The 17,778-nt window shown below is 36.2% G+C and overlaps 3 protein-coding genes across 3 annotated transcripts; 1 reads left to right on the forward strand and 2 right to left on the reverse strand.

The window, feature by feature from the left end:
* Window positions 1-904: 904 nt before the first annotated feature.
* Window positions 905-7,202, reverse strand: LOC106136710 (integrin-linked protein kinase). The gene is made up of 8 exons (XM_060946567.1): window positions 6,927-7,202; window positions 6,153-6,318; window positions 5,313-5,497; window positions 4,669-4,838; window positions 3,878-4,023; window positions 3,285-3,515; window positions 2,461-2,649; window positions 905-1,151 (listed from the first exon to the last, which is right to left on the reverse strand). The coding sequence occupies exons 1-8, from the start codon at window positions 7,013-7,015 to the stop codon at window positions 960-962; spliced, it is 1,368 nt and encodes a 455-aa protein (XP_060802550.1). The 5' UTR covers window positions 7,016-7,202; the 3' UTR covers window positions 905-959.
* Window positions 7,203-8,056: 854 nt separating this feature from the next.
* Window positions 8,057-9,616, reverse strand: LOC106136693 (U1 small nuclear ribonucleoprotein A). Its single transcript, XM_013337321.2, has 4 exons — window positions 9,351-9,616; window positions 8,986-9,224; window positions 8,527-8,789; window positions 8,057-8,264 (listed from the first exon to the last, which is right to left on the reverse strand). The coding sequence occupies exons 1-4, from the start codon at window positions 9,352-9,354 to the stop codon at window positions 8,105-8,107; spliced, it is 666 nt and encodes a 221-aa protein (XP_013192775.1). The 5' UTR covers window positions 9,355-9,616; the 3' UTR covers window positions 8,057-8,104.
* Window positions 9,617-9,763: 147 nt separating this feature from the next.
* LOC106136692 (mini-chromosome maintenance complex-binding protein) lies at window positions 9,764-17,573 on the forward strand. Its single transcript, XM_013337320.2, has 9 exons — window positions 9,764-10,080; window positions 10,405-10,587; window positions 10,862-11,218; window positions 11,728-11,968; window positions 13,991-14,108; window positions 14,479-14,658; window positions 15,711-15,954; window positions 16,576-16,740; window positions 17,358-17,573. The coding sequence occupies exons 1-9, from the start codon at window positions 9,976-9,978 to the stop codon at window positions 17,559-17,561; spliced, it is 1,797 nt and encodes a 598-aa protein (XP_013192774.2). The 5' UTR covers window positions 9,764-9,975; the 3' UTR covers window positions 17,562-17,573.
* The last annotated feature ends 205 nt before the right edge of the window (window positions 17,574-17,778 follow it).

Genomic DNA, 17,778 nt, shown 5'->3' on the forward strand with positions numbered 1-17,778 from the left:
AAATATAGCGTGATGTATTTTCCATGCCTAAAACACTACTTTTTCTTATTTTTTTATCATTACATACTTTTTAGCACCGATTAATTTTGTTAATTAATCTGTCGTCTTTAGTTAGACTACATACAAAACGTTAGAACACAACCTACTTACTATACAACATCAAATACTGGCAGTTATCATCGTTTCATTTTCATCGAATTATAAAATGTTCTGTAGTAATTTTTATAAGGAAAAATATAAAGGTAATTTTCTTGATTTTTATGTTTTGTATTTGATCATCTTTGTAGGTACTCCATACAGAACGCTTTGATTTGAACATACCTTAAATATTAATGTGATCATGGCACTCTTTACACGAATCTGTTAATTATAACTACAAAATAAAATTATTTCATAGCGTGCAATTTGTTGGCACTACACAAGGCAATACTTTAAATATCTTAATTTTCTTAAAAATAACGCTTTTAAATAGAATTTTGCTTCAGATGGACACTAAACGACATTTATTGAAACATCCTTTTATAATCTCATGGTTGAAACGCATTTTCTAGACACCTGTAAAATCTTGGAAACAATCAATTCATTTCATTATTGCATTTTCAAATTAACATTGTACTTCTTAATGAGTGTCGTTTTTTATTTTTTACAGTAGTCGTTTTTTTTATCTTTGATGAAATGACAAAAGAATTTAATCAAATATTTTTCCCCCTATTTTTATTTTTTATAATAATTCGTATTTTCCACACAATTTGATAATTTACGCCCATTACATTATGTAAAGCGGTAAGTACTTTTCAAAATTCCAAATTCAAATAGACACGTTCATAAATATTTGTTCCCACAAAAATAAAAATAAATCAGATTAAGATCCCAAGAATTGCGAGAAGGTAAAAATATGTCCACATATTACGACGGTTCTTTAGTTGCATGTATTACATATTTTCTTTTATTATTCCTACTCACTGCTTCTTCATTTTCTCCAATATGGGCAGTATCATCTGGAAGGAGGGCCGTTTCCCGGGATCCTCGTTCATGCAGATCCTGATCAGCTTGGCGATGTGCGGCGACACTCCCGCGGGAATCCACACGCGCAGCCCTTCCAGCGCCACCTTCATGCCGCACTCCATTGGCGACAGGTCTGCGAATGGCACCTGGAGAGATTATAAGATAGATAGATAGATAATTCATTTATTTGATTTGCTACACACAATTTACAATTTGTAAAAAGTACCCGAAACCGCCGAGCTTGCATGAAGAGAGTTATGAATGTGGATGAAGCGAAGGAAATATGCAGAGATCGTGGCAAGTGGAAAGAGGTAGTCTCTGCCTACCCCTCCGGGAAATAGGCGTGATTTTATGTATGTATGTAATTTACAATTTCATATGAAATACAAATTAATTAGGGTGTGAGTTGCAACAATACAAAAAGGTCACAACTCAACGAATTTATTGCTATAGAGCAATACGCTGATTTTCAGTTATGACCTAGGTGCTAGTGCAGGTCAATCTGCGCACGTAATAAAAAAATAAACATAAACAAACAAAGACTCGTGTCGTGACTTAAAAGTTTCATTTGTATAAGTGTGATAAATGTAGCTAATATAATAAATAAGGAAATCTTTACGCAGTACCCATAACAATTAACAAAAGTGACTTATAAAAAAAATGACCTATTTCAGGTATTACTATACAAAAATATAGTATTACCTGAAATAGGGTGAAAAGTCAATTGAATTCGTGGAAAACAGGAGGGCCGTGTCATCAGTATATGAAATTATTTCTCCCCTTCGTATATTAAGGCTACACGAGTCAGATAGATAAAAAAACAAGTTTGGTCCTAATATGCTTCCCTGGGGAATTCCAAAACCAGATTTATCCTGGTAACAGTTAATTGCCTATTTTCCACATTATACTAATTGATTAAATGTGTCATAATTTCAAAAACTTTACATTACAACTAATTATTATTAATAAATAGTTTATCAATGTTGTTTAAAAATCAAAGATATGACAATTATTAAGTGATACAAAGTGTCTCATAATAATACATACATACATATAATCACATCTATATCCCTTGAGGGGTAGACAGAGCCAACAATCTTGAAAAGACTAATAGGCCACATTGAACTGTTTGGCTTAATGATAGAATTGAGATTCAAATAGTGACAGCTAGCTCATCGCCTAAAAAAGAATCCCAAGTTGGTTAGTCTATCCCTTAGTCGCCTTTTACGACATCCCATAATAATTATTATTATATACTTTAAACACACTAGCAGCTCATTAAGCTGATGCGTGTGAATTTCGATGTTTGGAGATTTTTAAAGTTTGTCCAGCCGATTCTTAAAACAATTGACTGAAAGAGCAGTTATGACACTCGTAGGAAGCTTGTTGCAGTCTGTAACAACACGATTAGGGAGAAAATATTTGAATTTGTGACACCAAAATAATCATACCAACCTCTCTAGTGGCCAGCTCCCACAGCACAACGGCGAAGCTCCACATATCGGCCGCCTCCCAGTTCCTGCGGCCCGCCGGCTTGGTCAGCGCCTCCGGGGACATCCACGCGGGCTGGTACACGCGCCCGCGCTCCTGGAACGAGAACTTGGCGTCCGCCATGTTGATGCGGGCGGTCATGTCTTCGTCGATCTGGAACAAAAGTTGTAGGTGTGTACATACGTTACGTTACATAAATACGTGTGTGTGCCGTGTGGTTCCCGGCACCGATAAGAAGAAACAAAAAAGAATGGGACCACTCCATCTGTTTCCCATGGATGTCGTAAAAGGCGACTTCGAGATAGGCTTACATACTTGGGATTCTTTTTTAGGCGATGGGCTAGCAACCTGTCACTATTTGAATCTCAATTCTATCTTAAAGCCAAATAGCTGGAAGTGGCCTATCAGTCTTTACAAGATTGTTGGCTCTGTTTAACCCGCAAGGGATATAGATTTGATTTTATGTATGTATACATAAATATGTCTGTACCCCATGCGGGGTAGACAGAGCCAAGTCTTCGCAAAGGTCACGTTCAACTGTATAGAGATACAAATAGTGTCAGGTTGCTAGGCCATCGTCTATAGGGGGGGTAGGGTATTATCTCAAGTTTATAAGCCTATCCCTTAGTCGCCTTTTACGACATCCATGAGAAATATTTGAAGTGGTTCTATATTATAGTGCCGGAAACCACACGGCACAATAATAATGGAATAAAGTTGTTATTTGAAAACTATTGAATGTACAGAACCAGTGTCTACAAAAAAATTTTAACCAAAATAACTCTCACCATAATGTGCTTGCTGTTCAGATGATAAGTAGGCAGCTGATGGTCTCTGTCTCTCTGCAGAGAGTGTAGATACGCCATGCCACTGGCCACGTGGTGGGCGATGTTGATTGCGGCCGAGGCGTCCACCACCACCCTCCTACCCCCAGAACCGTGGAGTAATTCGTAGAGAGAGCCCCAGGGCATGTATTGGGAGATTACGACTAGAGACGGAGGTGATACGCAGCATCCGACCTGAGAAGGAATTTATTTAAAAAATAAAACCGTACATAAACGCCCACATTAAAGGCTGTCCATTCTTCCATTCTCATATATATAGTCAGGTATTTATCCCTTGCGGGGTAGACAGAGCCTACGATCTTGACAAAGTGAAAGGCCACGTTCACCTGCTTGGCTTAATGATAAAATTGAGATTTAAATATTGACAGGATGCTAGCCCATCGCCTAAAAGAAATTACCAAGTTTATAAGCCTATCCCTTAGTAGTCGTTTACGACATCAATGTTAAAGATACGGAGTGATTATATTCAAAAATATCGAGAACAAACCAATGAGACAAATGTATGAGTTTAATGAGTTTAAAAATGTATGACTCACCACAGGCAAGATATTCGGATGAGAGAATATCCTCAGTTTGGGAAATTCCTCGTTGAAATCGCGTTGTATGCGCGGCGTACACTCGCGCACGGCCAATATTTTAGCGACAATGTCATTTTTCTGCCACTTCCCGTGCCAAGTCTCACCTGTAAAATATCACAAGAAACTTATATGGCATTGTGAGCCTATTTCAAAAATAAGGGAACAGATGAAAAGTTTTTTTTTTTCAAATCAAACATCCTCATTGTGAAACACAGTAAAAAAAATTTGTTAGCAATAAAATTATAGGTATGGAAGGAAGTTTGTCATATACTATAGTTATGTTCTTATCAGGGCTAAAATACGCACTATGAGACGATTTTTGGGAACTCTCATAAGAACGGAAAAAAGGTTTACGCGCACAAACTTGAGGGGAACATACTGTAGCGGGAGCGATGATTCGGCTCGACCGCCACCAAATTCGTGAAATTTTTGCTTGCGCGATTTAGGTTTTTCGCTGTTTTTGACTAATAGCGTCGCGTGATTATATTTTTTATTTTTGTGACTTGTGGCGTATAGATTTCGCCACAATACTAAGATAAGAAATAGATAAGGAATCTGACTTGAACTCAAACCGATGATGAAGTCAAAATCAATTGAAGAGATGTTGAACGTGAAGTTCACTAGAGATGATATGCCAGCCAATGGACTTAAACTATAAAAATTTTCAAAAGCTCTGACCACGCTATCCGTTTTCCTAGTGTACACAAAGATGAGATGTCTCATGAAGATCAAGTTCTTAAAGTTTTTACCTGAAGGTGTAGTAGCCATCAGTGTATGCAGCGCCAACTCGTTGATGTTAATGCCTTTGTGGCGGGAAAGAGTGGCGTCCCTACTCCTGGTCTTCATGCCAAGCCATGATTGGTCCTTGAACTGGATCTTCTTGAGGTCTTGGCCTTGGTTGATCGCCATCTCGTGGAGCCTAATCAAATACAATGGTCAAATTGGCCTGGGTCTTGGATGTTTATCTATATAAGTATTTATTATAAAATATAGTACCGTTGAGTTAGCATCTCGTAACACAAGTCTCGAACTTACTTCGAGGTTAACTCAATCTGTGTAATTTGTCCCGTATATATTTACTATTTACTACTATTTACAATAATTATTTATCTGCTTTGTATATTTTAATTGGGTTCAATAGCTTATAACTTCTCCAGCATGTATTCTGTTTGGGTCTTTGAATCTACGAAGCTAAGGAATTCGGCACATCGTGAGTTATGGAACTGTTAGCAATTGGGGATATGAATATGAGAGAAAACTGCAAACCTGACCCATATAACTACTCAACATAAGGAGTTTTATACAAACTCATATTTGGAACTTCCAAAAACAAACAGAACAGAATGAAGTCAAGACAACACTAATTTTACCACCTGCATGATATAAAACCTACCTTTGCACGAGTTGCCCCCGAGTCTTATCAAGTGGCGTGTCCCCATCCTTGTTGGCGAGCGATACTAGAGCCCCGGCTTGCACCAGATCGTCTGCGATCGCGCTGTACCCCCAGAAGCAAGCGTAGTGAAGCGGAGAGTTGCCGTGCTCATTTGTAAAGTTCACATCTACGCGGTTTTGTAGGAGCTGAAATAAACATTACTTACTAAAGTCTGATAACTTGAACCTTAATGTTGGATGACAAATAAAATAATTTATTAACGTACCAAATATAATTTTTGACTGATTATTAAAAATATTACAGAAGATTCAAAACATAACTGCAAGTGTACTATGTATACTATTTCACACAACTGATACAATGTAAAGATGTCAAACGAACAACAACAAGTGAGAAACTTTATCAGCCTCTGTTGTATACATAAATATAAAAATATAATCACGTCTTTATCCCTTATGGGGTAGACAGAGCCAAATACTCGAAAAGACTAATGCCATATTCCGCTGCATACTAAGTAATGCTTTATTGTTCACTAAAGGAGTACATAATAAATATAAAACAGTAGTACCTACAGTACAAAAGCAGGCTTATCCCTAATTGGGATCTCTTCCAGCCAACCTGACAATAAGAGGATCACATTCAAAATTGAGGCAAGGGTGAGCAACAGTTCATTTACAACTTAATGACAAGAAATCATCCCAAGTTTGTCCCTTAATTGTCTTTTATAATCTGACAGGAAGAGAAGTAGCTGACACACACTACGTTTAGTTGTACACCTCACGGAGGTTCATAAGTTTTACTTGAAGAGGATGGTGATGGGTGCTCATAAAAACTTCTTACCAACTGCACTATCGGCCTATGTCCGTGAGCAGCAGCCAAATGTAAAGGTGTATCGTCCCCCATATTCGTAACGTTGATCCGAGCACCTCTTCGGATGAGCATCTCCACAATCTTGAGGTGGCCCTCTTTGCACGCCCAGTGGAGAGGGCTGAATCCATGATCATCACTGGAATGACAGAATAATGGTAAAAAATACATCACGGAAGGGTTGAGTGACAGTGGTTAAAGCAATAAGGTGCCTGATTAAATATGTGATAAATATGTGATGCACACGGAGGTACAAGAAAACTTTTCGTGATTTTCTGGGAAAACAGCGTTTTTTATGATGTGGTGTGTGTGTGGGTTTATGTTTGTATGTGGAGTTGTAAGGTACTTAATATTATTAAGGTTTTAATTTTTATCTTCGTTACTATGCAAACAAATTGAAATCCGCGATAATCTTGTGATAAAAGCAGTTATCATTGTTTTGATTGCAATTAAGTTCAAATTAAAATTATATTGACCCAATTATTATTTTTCAGATTTTTTTGGTTGATCTATGAGTCAAACAGCTTTATTACTGCATTTTTAAATTCAATATATAGTAATAATATTGATAACAAGAGTCAATAGTAACAACGTGAAACGTATTTTCCTACTACCATTGAGAGCGCTGACACATACCTACTACAAGACCATGAAATCAGTGGGCGTGTAGCAAAGCCAAATATGGGTCAGCGAGACACCCATATGGCATACATACGTGTTAAAATAGTAGTGAATAATATAACTTACCCCTGATTCATATCATGTTCAGTATCGTCAAGCCAAACTCTCACTTGAAGAGCATTACCTTCTCTGCACCACTGAAATATATCTTCCATTTTCAAGTAGTTATTATATTATGTTCACTTACTCGGAACGCGAAATGAATTGATCAAATGTTTATGAATACTATAGCTTTCTATAAAGTCTAAATATTAACGAAAAACACATTTATTTGAGAAAATAAATAAATAAAAAACACCAGTTCTTACTACTATCATTTGTACCAATTTGACAGTTTCGCAATCACCAAAAATAACGTCAATACTGGAAAATTAAATAGGAAGTTTGAAATGTTGTTGTTTCATTCACCTAGTACTATTTTTGTATAGCGTGTCACTTTTGTTATGTCATAAAGTAACTTCTCAATTTGGTCGCTATTTCACTACTTCAGCGTGCGTTCGTAACCTTTGCTACATTTTTAAAACATTCAAAATATAGTGTAAATAAATTATTCAGAACGTATTTTACTCAATTGCCTCAAAAAAAGAGTAGGTAACAATCTCATTAGCACTCAGTTGTATGAACCCTGTCTACGTCTCCTAGATGTAGTTCTTTTGATGTCTTTTGTGTCATATTTTATCTCATTTCTAAGAAATAAAGAATCTCTTTTGAAATATGTACGTTATTACTTAATTGCTTTGGAAAAAGTTACTCTCACGGTGAAGGCAATCCTCATGAGGAGCAGGCAACCGAATCTGTATCTATGATCAAAGCTGAGCTTGATTCCTCGTTCAATCACGGAATTCTCTCCACATAATTAACTAGTTTATACGTGGAGCTTTGCTCCCATGGGAATTTGTAGAGAAAAAAAACTAGCATTACTTCTGCATCTCCAAATTCAAGATCTATTCTATATCTGTCTCCAAATTTCAAAATCAATATCAGTCCAGAAGTTTTTGAGTTCATACATTGGAAATAAAAAAACCTTTTTCCTTTATTTCAGTATGGATTAATTTCCCACTCTTGGATAATGGCCATAGGCAAAACATAGATTAACTTTTTGGGTTTATATAGGCTAAGAAAAACTAGATTTGAATTAATAACTATTCACAGCCATAGAGAGCTGTTCAAGCCTAGTGCAATGCTCAAATCAGATCTCAGTTACTTAAAATTTATTTATTACTCTTTAAATGATACATTGTACATTATTTCTTAGCAAATGTAATCTTCATAGCGTGCGTTGGAGTGATCTTGAAACCTTGGAGTGCTTCCTTTGCCGCCGCTGATTGCATTTCATTGGCAAACTCAACAAAAGCAATATCATGCCTGTTTGGCACAAGACGAACCTCTTTGAAGCCAGGGAATCTGAAAATAAAAAAAAAATTGTGAACATTCTGAATTCAAAATGTATTTAACCATCATCATTATGTTGTTAATAACATTATGTTTTGAATGTTGCTGTAATTTTCATATGATGCTGGCTAAAAAATAAAAACTTGTATTTGTCAATCCAGTAACAAAAACATGCTGGATCAGAATTTAAATTAAAATTCTTCTGTTTATGTGTAGTATCATCCATACAGTTCAATATTTAAAAAACTGAATTAATGAGTGAACTTATACTTACTGGTTGAAAAGCATAGACAACATCATTTCAGATGTCTCGTCTGGCAGATTTGTGAGGAAGAGGATCTGGTTAGGCGGTTGTTCAACATTGACGTTGTTCAGCAAGCTTGGCGCTCCAACACCGGGCACATGGCGACTGGCATCCATCTTCTTCTTCTTCTTGCTGTCCTCTGACTTTGGCATTTTAGGACGCTTTGGTCTTTCTTGGAAGGTGCCCTTGATTTTAGCAATAACATCGCTGTCAGTTTTGCAGTATTGAATCCTCTGAAATAAAAAACAAATGTTATACCATACCATAAAAAAACTGAAGTTAATAAAAACAATATTGAGCGGAATATAACTATTTTGGCATAATCTTGTTTTGCATTAAGCTAGCCTAATTACCAAATTTATAACTAAATAAGTGTATTTTACTCTTATTATTAATTTATACTTAATAACAAGTCTTTATCTTGCTTACCATTGGTTTGTCGTAAAATGGGAATCCTTGCATGCTTCTTAGGGCTACTGTAGCACTGGATATTTCTTTAAAAATAACAAACGCTTGCCCACGCATTTTCAATGTTTTGAGGGCCACAATATCTAAAATTTGACCGAACTGTGAAAAAATCGCATACAGAGATTTCTTAAGTTCTTCCTTCTTAATTTTCTCATTAAGATTGTTTATGTAAATCGTGTGGTTGGGACGAATATCTAGAGCTGAAACAAAGAGTATGATATTGAGGTTATAATAAATTAGTGGTACAAATTAGAAATAACAAAGATGTAAAGTATTTCTTTCTTTCTAAAATTAGTAGATGTTAAATAAATTACTTTAAAACTTACTCATGACGAAAAATAAAAGAGGATGGATCTCAAAAAATTGTGATGTGTGAAAACTTTCACTGCGGCACTAAACTTGAAGAAATCGAAACCTTTGAAAATAGTTAAAGCCGGTGATGCAGGTATGTAATATTCTTTTTAGGTTTTGTTAAGTTTAAAGTATTTTTCTGCCTCGCAACCGGCGGATAGGTTAATTAATAAAGAGACGAGTAATAAGCAATGAAGTCAAAAGACGCGAACGAACGACGCGACGCGAGCGGGTCTGTCAGTAGGAGTATGTATTGACATTGACGCTATAGAATTGACAGTTTACTTTTTATCAAAGTTCTGCCTTTGCTTATTGTTTCAGTTGGTTTTAGACGAGATAAGGCAATTATTAATGTCAATGTTAAAAACTGCGCGCGGTGAGCGCGGTCTTTTTTGGCCCGGTTTCTTCATTCTTCATTCATTGTCAAATTTATCAACAATGCAATTTTTATGAATTTTTGTTTAGATTGACTTGTGTCTTCTCTGTTGGTGAATAAATTTTCCGTAGCGAATAATATTCATTTTAATTTCATTATATATAATCACAGCTGCAGATTGCCTTACGAATTCGATACATACACAACCGAAGTTATAATCCAAAATGCGTGATCATAGTTATGCATTTGAAACTGTGACTCCAGAAATGTGGATTGCCAACGAAGAAATGTGGCGGGAAAAGCTGCTCGGTCTTCCAAATTGGAGTGAGGTATGCCTGTTTTGCAAGAATTGAAATAAACTTGTATTTTATAATAAAATTAACATGTTTTTCATAAACCTTTTAAGTTAATATGCCACACTTACGAGTACTTATACAAAGTTTCAACTTATATGAACAGGTACATACTTATAGGGGCTTTTTATAGATACTTTCAAACCTACTATATTAGTAGGTATTTATTTTCCTGTTGTCCTTCAAATAACCTTCATTGGCTACATGTATTGCAGTGTAGATGACTATTTCAATTACATCAAGCATACATATAATGTTTTCAAGAGGAACTGCAAAAATAATTATAATATCAATTTACAGATACCTTTAATGAACTGCAATGCCTCCCACAATCTCTCAGACAATACCCTTGTCAGATTTCGGGGGATGATCCAGGATATGCACAACCCGGAGTTCTACTTTGATCAATTTGAAGTTTACAATACGGCAACTAAAGAGGTTAAGCTGAAAAGTGGAAAGTTTCGGGATACAGCTAATATTCTGGTATGTACATAAATAAACCACAACTTTTATCATGTATAGTCCTGTGTTATTCAGCATTTATTTTCAATATCCTTAAGGTTCACTTATCAAACCTTTCCAAAATTTTGTCACCATATAATGTCCATAGTTGAAATTGAGTTTGATTGACTATGATGCAGTAATACAGGTCAATTTGCATCAATAAATTTGGGCAGCTTAATATACTCTTGACTATACATAGGAATAATTATTCCTCTATTCTATAAATAAATGCGATTCCTGATTCCTATTCCAGGAAAATGAGAAAGTGAACTATACGGAAAACTGCAAAGGAGCCCAAAGGCAAACTATGGTTGTGGTATCAATACCTGGTTTGAATGACTGGGCACAAAATATTGAGAACGAAAGAAATTTCTTGCCACATTTGGACTCTCAGCCAAACACATCCAGGCGTCTCAGTCAATCGAAACTAAAACGGAGTTACGATGACCACGATGTTGAGGGAGAGTGTGCGGATGTTACGGAGAATGTGAACGGTGTTAAAGAGATGAAGATCAGTGAGGATGCGATAGTGACGGGAAATGCGGTTTCTCGGGAACATTTATTGAATTTTCCACTGCCTGATGTGCCAAGCAAATCATGTATTGTAAAGGTATTTTGATATTTTTTTCAATAATTTTTTTTTGGTATCATCTAAACTCTGTTTAATTTTAATGCAGCTTAATGCCAGTTTCTCGGGTCGCCTTGGTGAATAGAGATGACAGACCGACAAAGCCAACAAATGTTTTTGAAGACACTGAAATAGTCATGAAAGAATTCTTTAAGGTTTTAGTGGTTATCACAGAATAGCATTGGTCAGTTTAAACATGCCAGAGCTTGTCTTTGCTGGTAATAATCCCTTCCAGGGATTGCAGATTTTTTTAAAGATAGATAACTCTTTATTGCACCAAAAAAGAGTTATGAGTTATTTCAGTCGGACATGCCAAAGGGATCCACTCTTCATTATTCTTATTACTTCTGATCTGATCCACACTAAAATATTTTCTATTCTGCTGTGATCCCTTCCCCACTGTGTGGGGTATCCTATTGAATAGAATTTAAAAAAAGGAAACCACAAACAGTTAAAAAATGATTAATTTTCAAGTTTTCATTTGTTTTTAGATTTACAATGACCAAGAGAGCCTTAAACTCAATGAGATGATCGAAGTGGTTGGCTTCCTATCAGTGGACCCGGCTCTCTCCGGAGAATTCTCCGAGAAGAATCCATTGGAGCCCGAGATTGAGACGGAGGCTGAGACAATCACACATAACCCCCCACCAAGTTTAGTGCCGAGGTTACACGCTGTACATGTGAAGAAACTGGACCATTGCAATCCATTGGTCAAAGATAATATAGATCAAGGTAGAGAAATTGTCCATTTGAATACACATATGATCGCGTTCATATCTGCAGTCATAGTTTTAAAATTATTACGGGTTAAAATAGCGTGCACTGTGGTTCCACTAGACACACACACATGCATATTTAAAAAGAATAAATATTCCATCAAATGAATACGGTCTTTAATACCAATGATTACTAAGTAAAACAGTTTATTATTCTATGACATATAACATAACAAAACAGAAAGAGACGGTAATCAACGATGGCCGAACTGGGCCCGATAAATTGTCGATCGAGATATCGTCGTCTCTCATTATTTGCATAAGATTTGCCTATAGAGGGAAGCCTGCGACTGCCAGACTTATGACATTTCAATAAGGTTGAAAGTTTATCTGCACACGACCCTAACATAGGTAGTGGTTCCTTTGAAAGTTATTGGGTAGCAATTTTATTACTTGTGTGAGCAAGTGAGATCTAAGATTATATTAGATAATCTCGCTTGCTCACACTCGCTTGTTCTAGTTACTAGCGTTACTTGGATTCCGAAGTTATTCAAGGATTTTTTTTGCCTATTAAAAAAAAATTGTGTTACTGACAATTTTTAATGTTTCAAGGTGCCATTTGAACTAAGTAACTGACTGACTAACTAACTGATATCTAAAAATTACAAACACGGAAATCAGCAAGAAATATTAAACAAGAGGGAGAAAATAAAACATTCAATAATTAAAATTAGTAAATTTTATTGAAACAGTTTACCTATAGTTTTGTTTACGTATTGATGATTGTATAAAGCTATACATACAGCATATTACACTAATTGTATCATATACTTATCTCCTGTTATTAAGGTTACAGCTTAATTATTCGTTTTCATAAAGAAAAGATATTGAAGCTGTCCTTAAATACTATCTAAGTAATTAGTAGTTTTAATATAAACTGGCAGAACCTTTCACGCACTATATGGACTCGATGCACAGGGCACAAATGGTATTGTTGGCATATCATCAATCGGATAAATATACCGCACAGTTGGTAACATGGTTTCTTGCAGCACTTGCACATAATGAGCAGCTGTAGCGCGTCCTGCTATCTACACCTGTTCCTAATCCTGGCAGCACTCATCCAGCCCCACATATTTACAGATATGTGTCCAGGCTCCATGTTTGGCACAATATTTTTTTCTTCATACCGAGTTGCATTTCTTCGCCATAAATGAAGCCTACCGTGTTGTGATGACATAAACGAACTTTTCGTCCGTAAATATCGCTTTTCTCTAGTCAAAATCCAAATACTGCCGAGCAAATTCTAAACGTCTTTGCTTATTTATTTCGGATAAATACGGCTTTCTTGCTGGCTGTCTGTGGTGTAGTCCCTCTCGATGCAAACTCGACGAACAGTAACCACTGATGTGTCGAACTGTTCCGCAAATATTGTGGTCGGTATGAAGCCATTATTTTCGTACTGATCCACCATGGATCTCCGCTGTGTGGCGTGTCGCTGTGTTGATTAGCGGACGACGGTCGCTGCGCGGTCGACTTTTTACACTACCCTCTTCTTGATGGCGCGTTACCCAACGTTTCACCGCTTGTTGTTTATTGTGTTATTTGTGTGAATGTGTGAGTGATAGCAGCGGTGCAAGCTAAAAAGTTTTGCGCACTATGACTGCAATTATGAACGCGACCGTACATATAGTCACGTCTTTATCCCCTGCGGGGTAGACTGAGCCAAATATCCAAGAAAGACTGACAGGGCACACTCATCTGGTGATTGGCGTAATGATAGAAACGAGATTCAAATATTGACAGGTTGCTAGCCCATCGCCTAAAAGATGAATCCCAAGTTTACAAACCCATTAGTAGTCGTAGTTGGCTTTTACAACGACGACACGACGACCATGGGAATGATATGGAGTGGTCGTATTCCTTTTTCTATTGATGCCGGGAACCACACGGCACAGAGAGAAACACGGCAGAGTGTTTTTCCCTTTATAAATAAAATAAAAGTAAACAACTATTCTAAATAGTTTTTCTTTTTCAGCTGCTGTATTGAGCGAGGCGAGTTGCGCAAGAGAGCATCTTCTTAAAGCTCTGACTGAATTACTACTCGGTGATAAACTGGCGGCCGAATACCTTATCTGCCATCTCATTGCGTGCATGTAAGTATTCAAAGTTCTTTATTGTGACACCGTATTAAAATAAAAAATATTGTGTAGCTACAATCAAAATGGCGACAACATTAATGAAGAATACTTTGTGTTGGACATATGTGAATTATTATTTACATTTATTAGTATTAGTACTCTATAAAAAAGACAGAGCCTTTAACTTTAAAGACCTGAAAAGCCAACAATAAGCTGAAAAAATATATTAATACATACATATGTACATACATATGGTCACGTCATAACTTGCAGGGTAGACAGAGCCAACAGTCTTGAAAAAACTGAATGGCCACGTTCAGCTATTTGGCTTAATGATAGAATTGAGATTGAAATATTAAAATATATTAATCATAATCTTTTCCAGCTACCTCCGCCAAGACACGATGGCTCTAGGCCAGTTCAGCCTTAACATATCCAATTTGCCCACGGAGAAATATCCAGACTACGCCAATCAGCTGTACAACATCATTAAACAATTTGTCACCAAAAGCTATTACTTGCCGCTCACGATTGAGAACATGAATACTATGGCACTCTTGCCAATGTAAGTAAATTATTATCATCTACATACATTAATCTCTTCCCTTTTTTTCTGAGGTGTAGGCAGAGACTTCATCTTTCCAATTGCCATCTCTACATACTTCTTTCGCTTCATGAAGATTCATTAATCTCGTCATGCAAGCTTCCCTGTTTATAAATTATAAACATACATACATATGGTCACGTCTAAATCCCTTGCGGGGTGGACAGATCCAACAGTTTAAAAAAATGAATGACCACGTTCAGCTATTTGGCTTAGTGATAGAATTGAGATTCAAATAGTGACAGGTTGCTAGCCCATCGCCTAAAAAAGAATCCCAAGTTTGTAAGCCTATCCCTTAGTCGCCTTTTACGATATCCATGGGAAAGAGATGGAGTGGTCCTATTCTTTTTTGTATTGGTGCCACACACACCACACAGCACTATAAATATAAATTATAAAACAGGATAATATATGTTTTTATTTCACTATCAGACTATTATAGGGGGATTTTAAGTTAAAAAATCTTGACCAGGTGGTCAACAGTTTATACTTCGACGCGGCGCTTTTTCACGAACGTTGAAAGGCGGCATTGATCTACTATCTATTTCAAGCTTATAAGTTTACTAGAGTATTATAAGCAGATGAAAAGATATATTGCGTTTTAAAATTCGTGAATAAGGGGACTGGAGTCTTTACTATCTCTATTTCAAAGTTTAAATAAAAATCCTTTTAGCGTTTCAGTGTCTAACAATAATTGTTATGATAATCATAATTATTATGATTGTAGCCTGAAACCAAAGATACAAAATAAAGTGCCTGCCTCTTATTGTCAAGTGAAATACTAGAAACTTGGGATACTTTAAGTTGATACATATAATCACGTCTTGCGGGGTAGACTTGAGATTCAAATAGTGACAGGTTGCTAGCCCACCGCCTACAATGAGAATCCCAAGCCTATCCCTTAGTCGCCTTTTGCGACATCGATTTCATGCACACCAGTTAAGGTTTTGTCGCGAAAGATAAACATACACAATTTTAATATTAATACAATTATATGCATTATAAAATTTCAGAAAAGACTATGAATGCAACCGTCTCACAAGCGGGGTGTTACAACTGAGTAAACACACACATTTAATTTTAGACGAGACAAAAATGCAGCAAGGCACTTTAGACGCTAGCGGTGTCAAGAACATTACCGCTTTGGGCAACATGATCAAGAATCAGAAAGTGGAATATGATTTCCGCTATTACAAAATGGATTTCGAATCGGATGTACCGGTGTTGGTTCTGTCTGAAGGGAAATCTTTGTTGCCTGTAAGTTTAATTAATCTTAATAAAACAGGTTTTGAACCGCCTTAAAAAAAGTAAGGTGGTTCTCAGTTTGACCTGTATGTATGTTTGTCCGCGATTATCCAATTATAAAACCGATTTTGATGCATTGTTCAGGAAAAAGTTAGCTACACTTAGGAGAAGATTTTAGAAATTTAACAGACTTCAAAAAAGGAGGATATCGATTGGAGGCTCTCTTTATTCAAAACTTATGTTTTAACTATATGTTTTATAAATACATTGATTTGAGAAATCTCCTTTAGTAACAGAACGTTATTTGCTGCTATTTAAAAAAATTATATTGATATAAGTATAATTTCACAGCCAATCTGAAGTTCTCTTTAGAATTTATTTGATTAGCACTTCTAATGTTGAAATTTACAGAACATATAAATCGATATATAATATAAATAACTGTTGCCAGTTTTCCCTAAAAATGGAGCCTTGAATTTATTAGCTATTAACGATATTAGAAAATATACACAATATTTTACATGAGGTCTTCAACTGGTAGTTCTAACTCACCTCAAAGCTTGTTTTTTTTTAGATTTCAACAAATGTTACACATTATATGGATCTACTTAAGACGCATTCTTTTTTTTCCAGAGTGACTACCATGTCGCTCTAAAGCCAGAAGAGGCGTCATTGAAGATATTCGACGCAATTGTAGAAGCTGCTACGTACTATTTGAAAGAGGATATAATGAATCTCATCAGAATTTACCTGACTAGTCTTAAGTTCGTCAAGTACACTGTAAATGAGGATTTAAAGGTAATTTTTTTTATTTATTTTTTCTTCAACCAATAGTCAAATCTGAATCGACAGACGAAGTGTTCTTCGGCGGTCGTTCGGCCTATGCACGATCCGTTAATATAATTTTTCATACATACATACATACATATGATCACGTCTATATCCCTTGCGGGGTAGACAGAGCCAACAGTCTTGAAAAGACTGAATGGCCACGTTCAGCTATTTGGCTTAATGATAGAACCGAGATTCAAATAGTGACAGGTTGCTAGCCCATCGCCTAAAAGAGGAATCCTAAGTTTATAAGCCTATCCCTTAGTCGCCTTTTACGACATCCATGGGAAAGAGATGGAGTGGTCCTATTCTTTTTTGTAATAGTGCCGGGAACCACACGGCATTTTTTCATCAGGAAATTATTCGATAGGGCTTTTCATCTTTAAACAATTCGTCGAAAAAATGTTCACACAACACATTCTGTCAACACAAATGGTAAAGATTTACTGTTGGTTGAACAATTAAACCTTATGTAGTGAAACTGTTCTAAGTGTTCTAAATAAGACGTATTTTTTGTCTTGTAAAAGTGCCGGAAACCGATTTAAGGCATCAATTTATATAATCTATACCATTTCTTTTCACAGTTCGTAGAAGACGATTTCATAGAAATGCGGCGTAACTCCAATCCTGACAACCCAGTGAGTGCGGACGAACTTCACAAATTATTAGTACTGGCAAGACTGGTTAGCTTGTCGCGAGGGTTCGACACGTTGCACAAGGATAACTGGGACTTAGCGAGGCAAATGGAGAAAGAAAGAATTGAACGATTGAATAGGAGTAGTATTTAAGTTTAAACAATAAATCAGTTTTGTTATAAATCGTCTTTAATTTAGTTAGGTGCTTGGTTTACCTATGCTACTTATACAAAATACAAGGACAGTTGAAATATTACCAGGCAAATAGGTCTATTTGCCTGGTAATATGGGATTGAATGATGCGACTTCAAATTTTAAAAAAAAACCGCGTCTTTCCTCTGGTGTGACAAACTTGGAAACTTTTTGTTGA

The sequence above is a fragment of the Amyelois transitella genome, chromosome 11 (assembly GCF_032362555.1).
Source record: "Amyelois transitella isolate CPQ chromosome 11, ilAmyTran1.1, whole genome shotgun sequence".
NCBI classification, from domain to species: Eukaryota; Metazoa; Arthropoda; class Insecta; order Lepidoptera; family Pyralidae; genus Amyelois; species Amyelois transitella.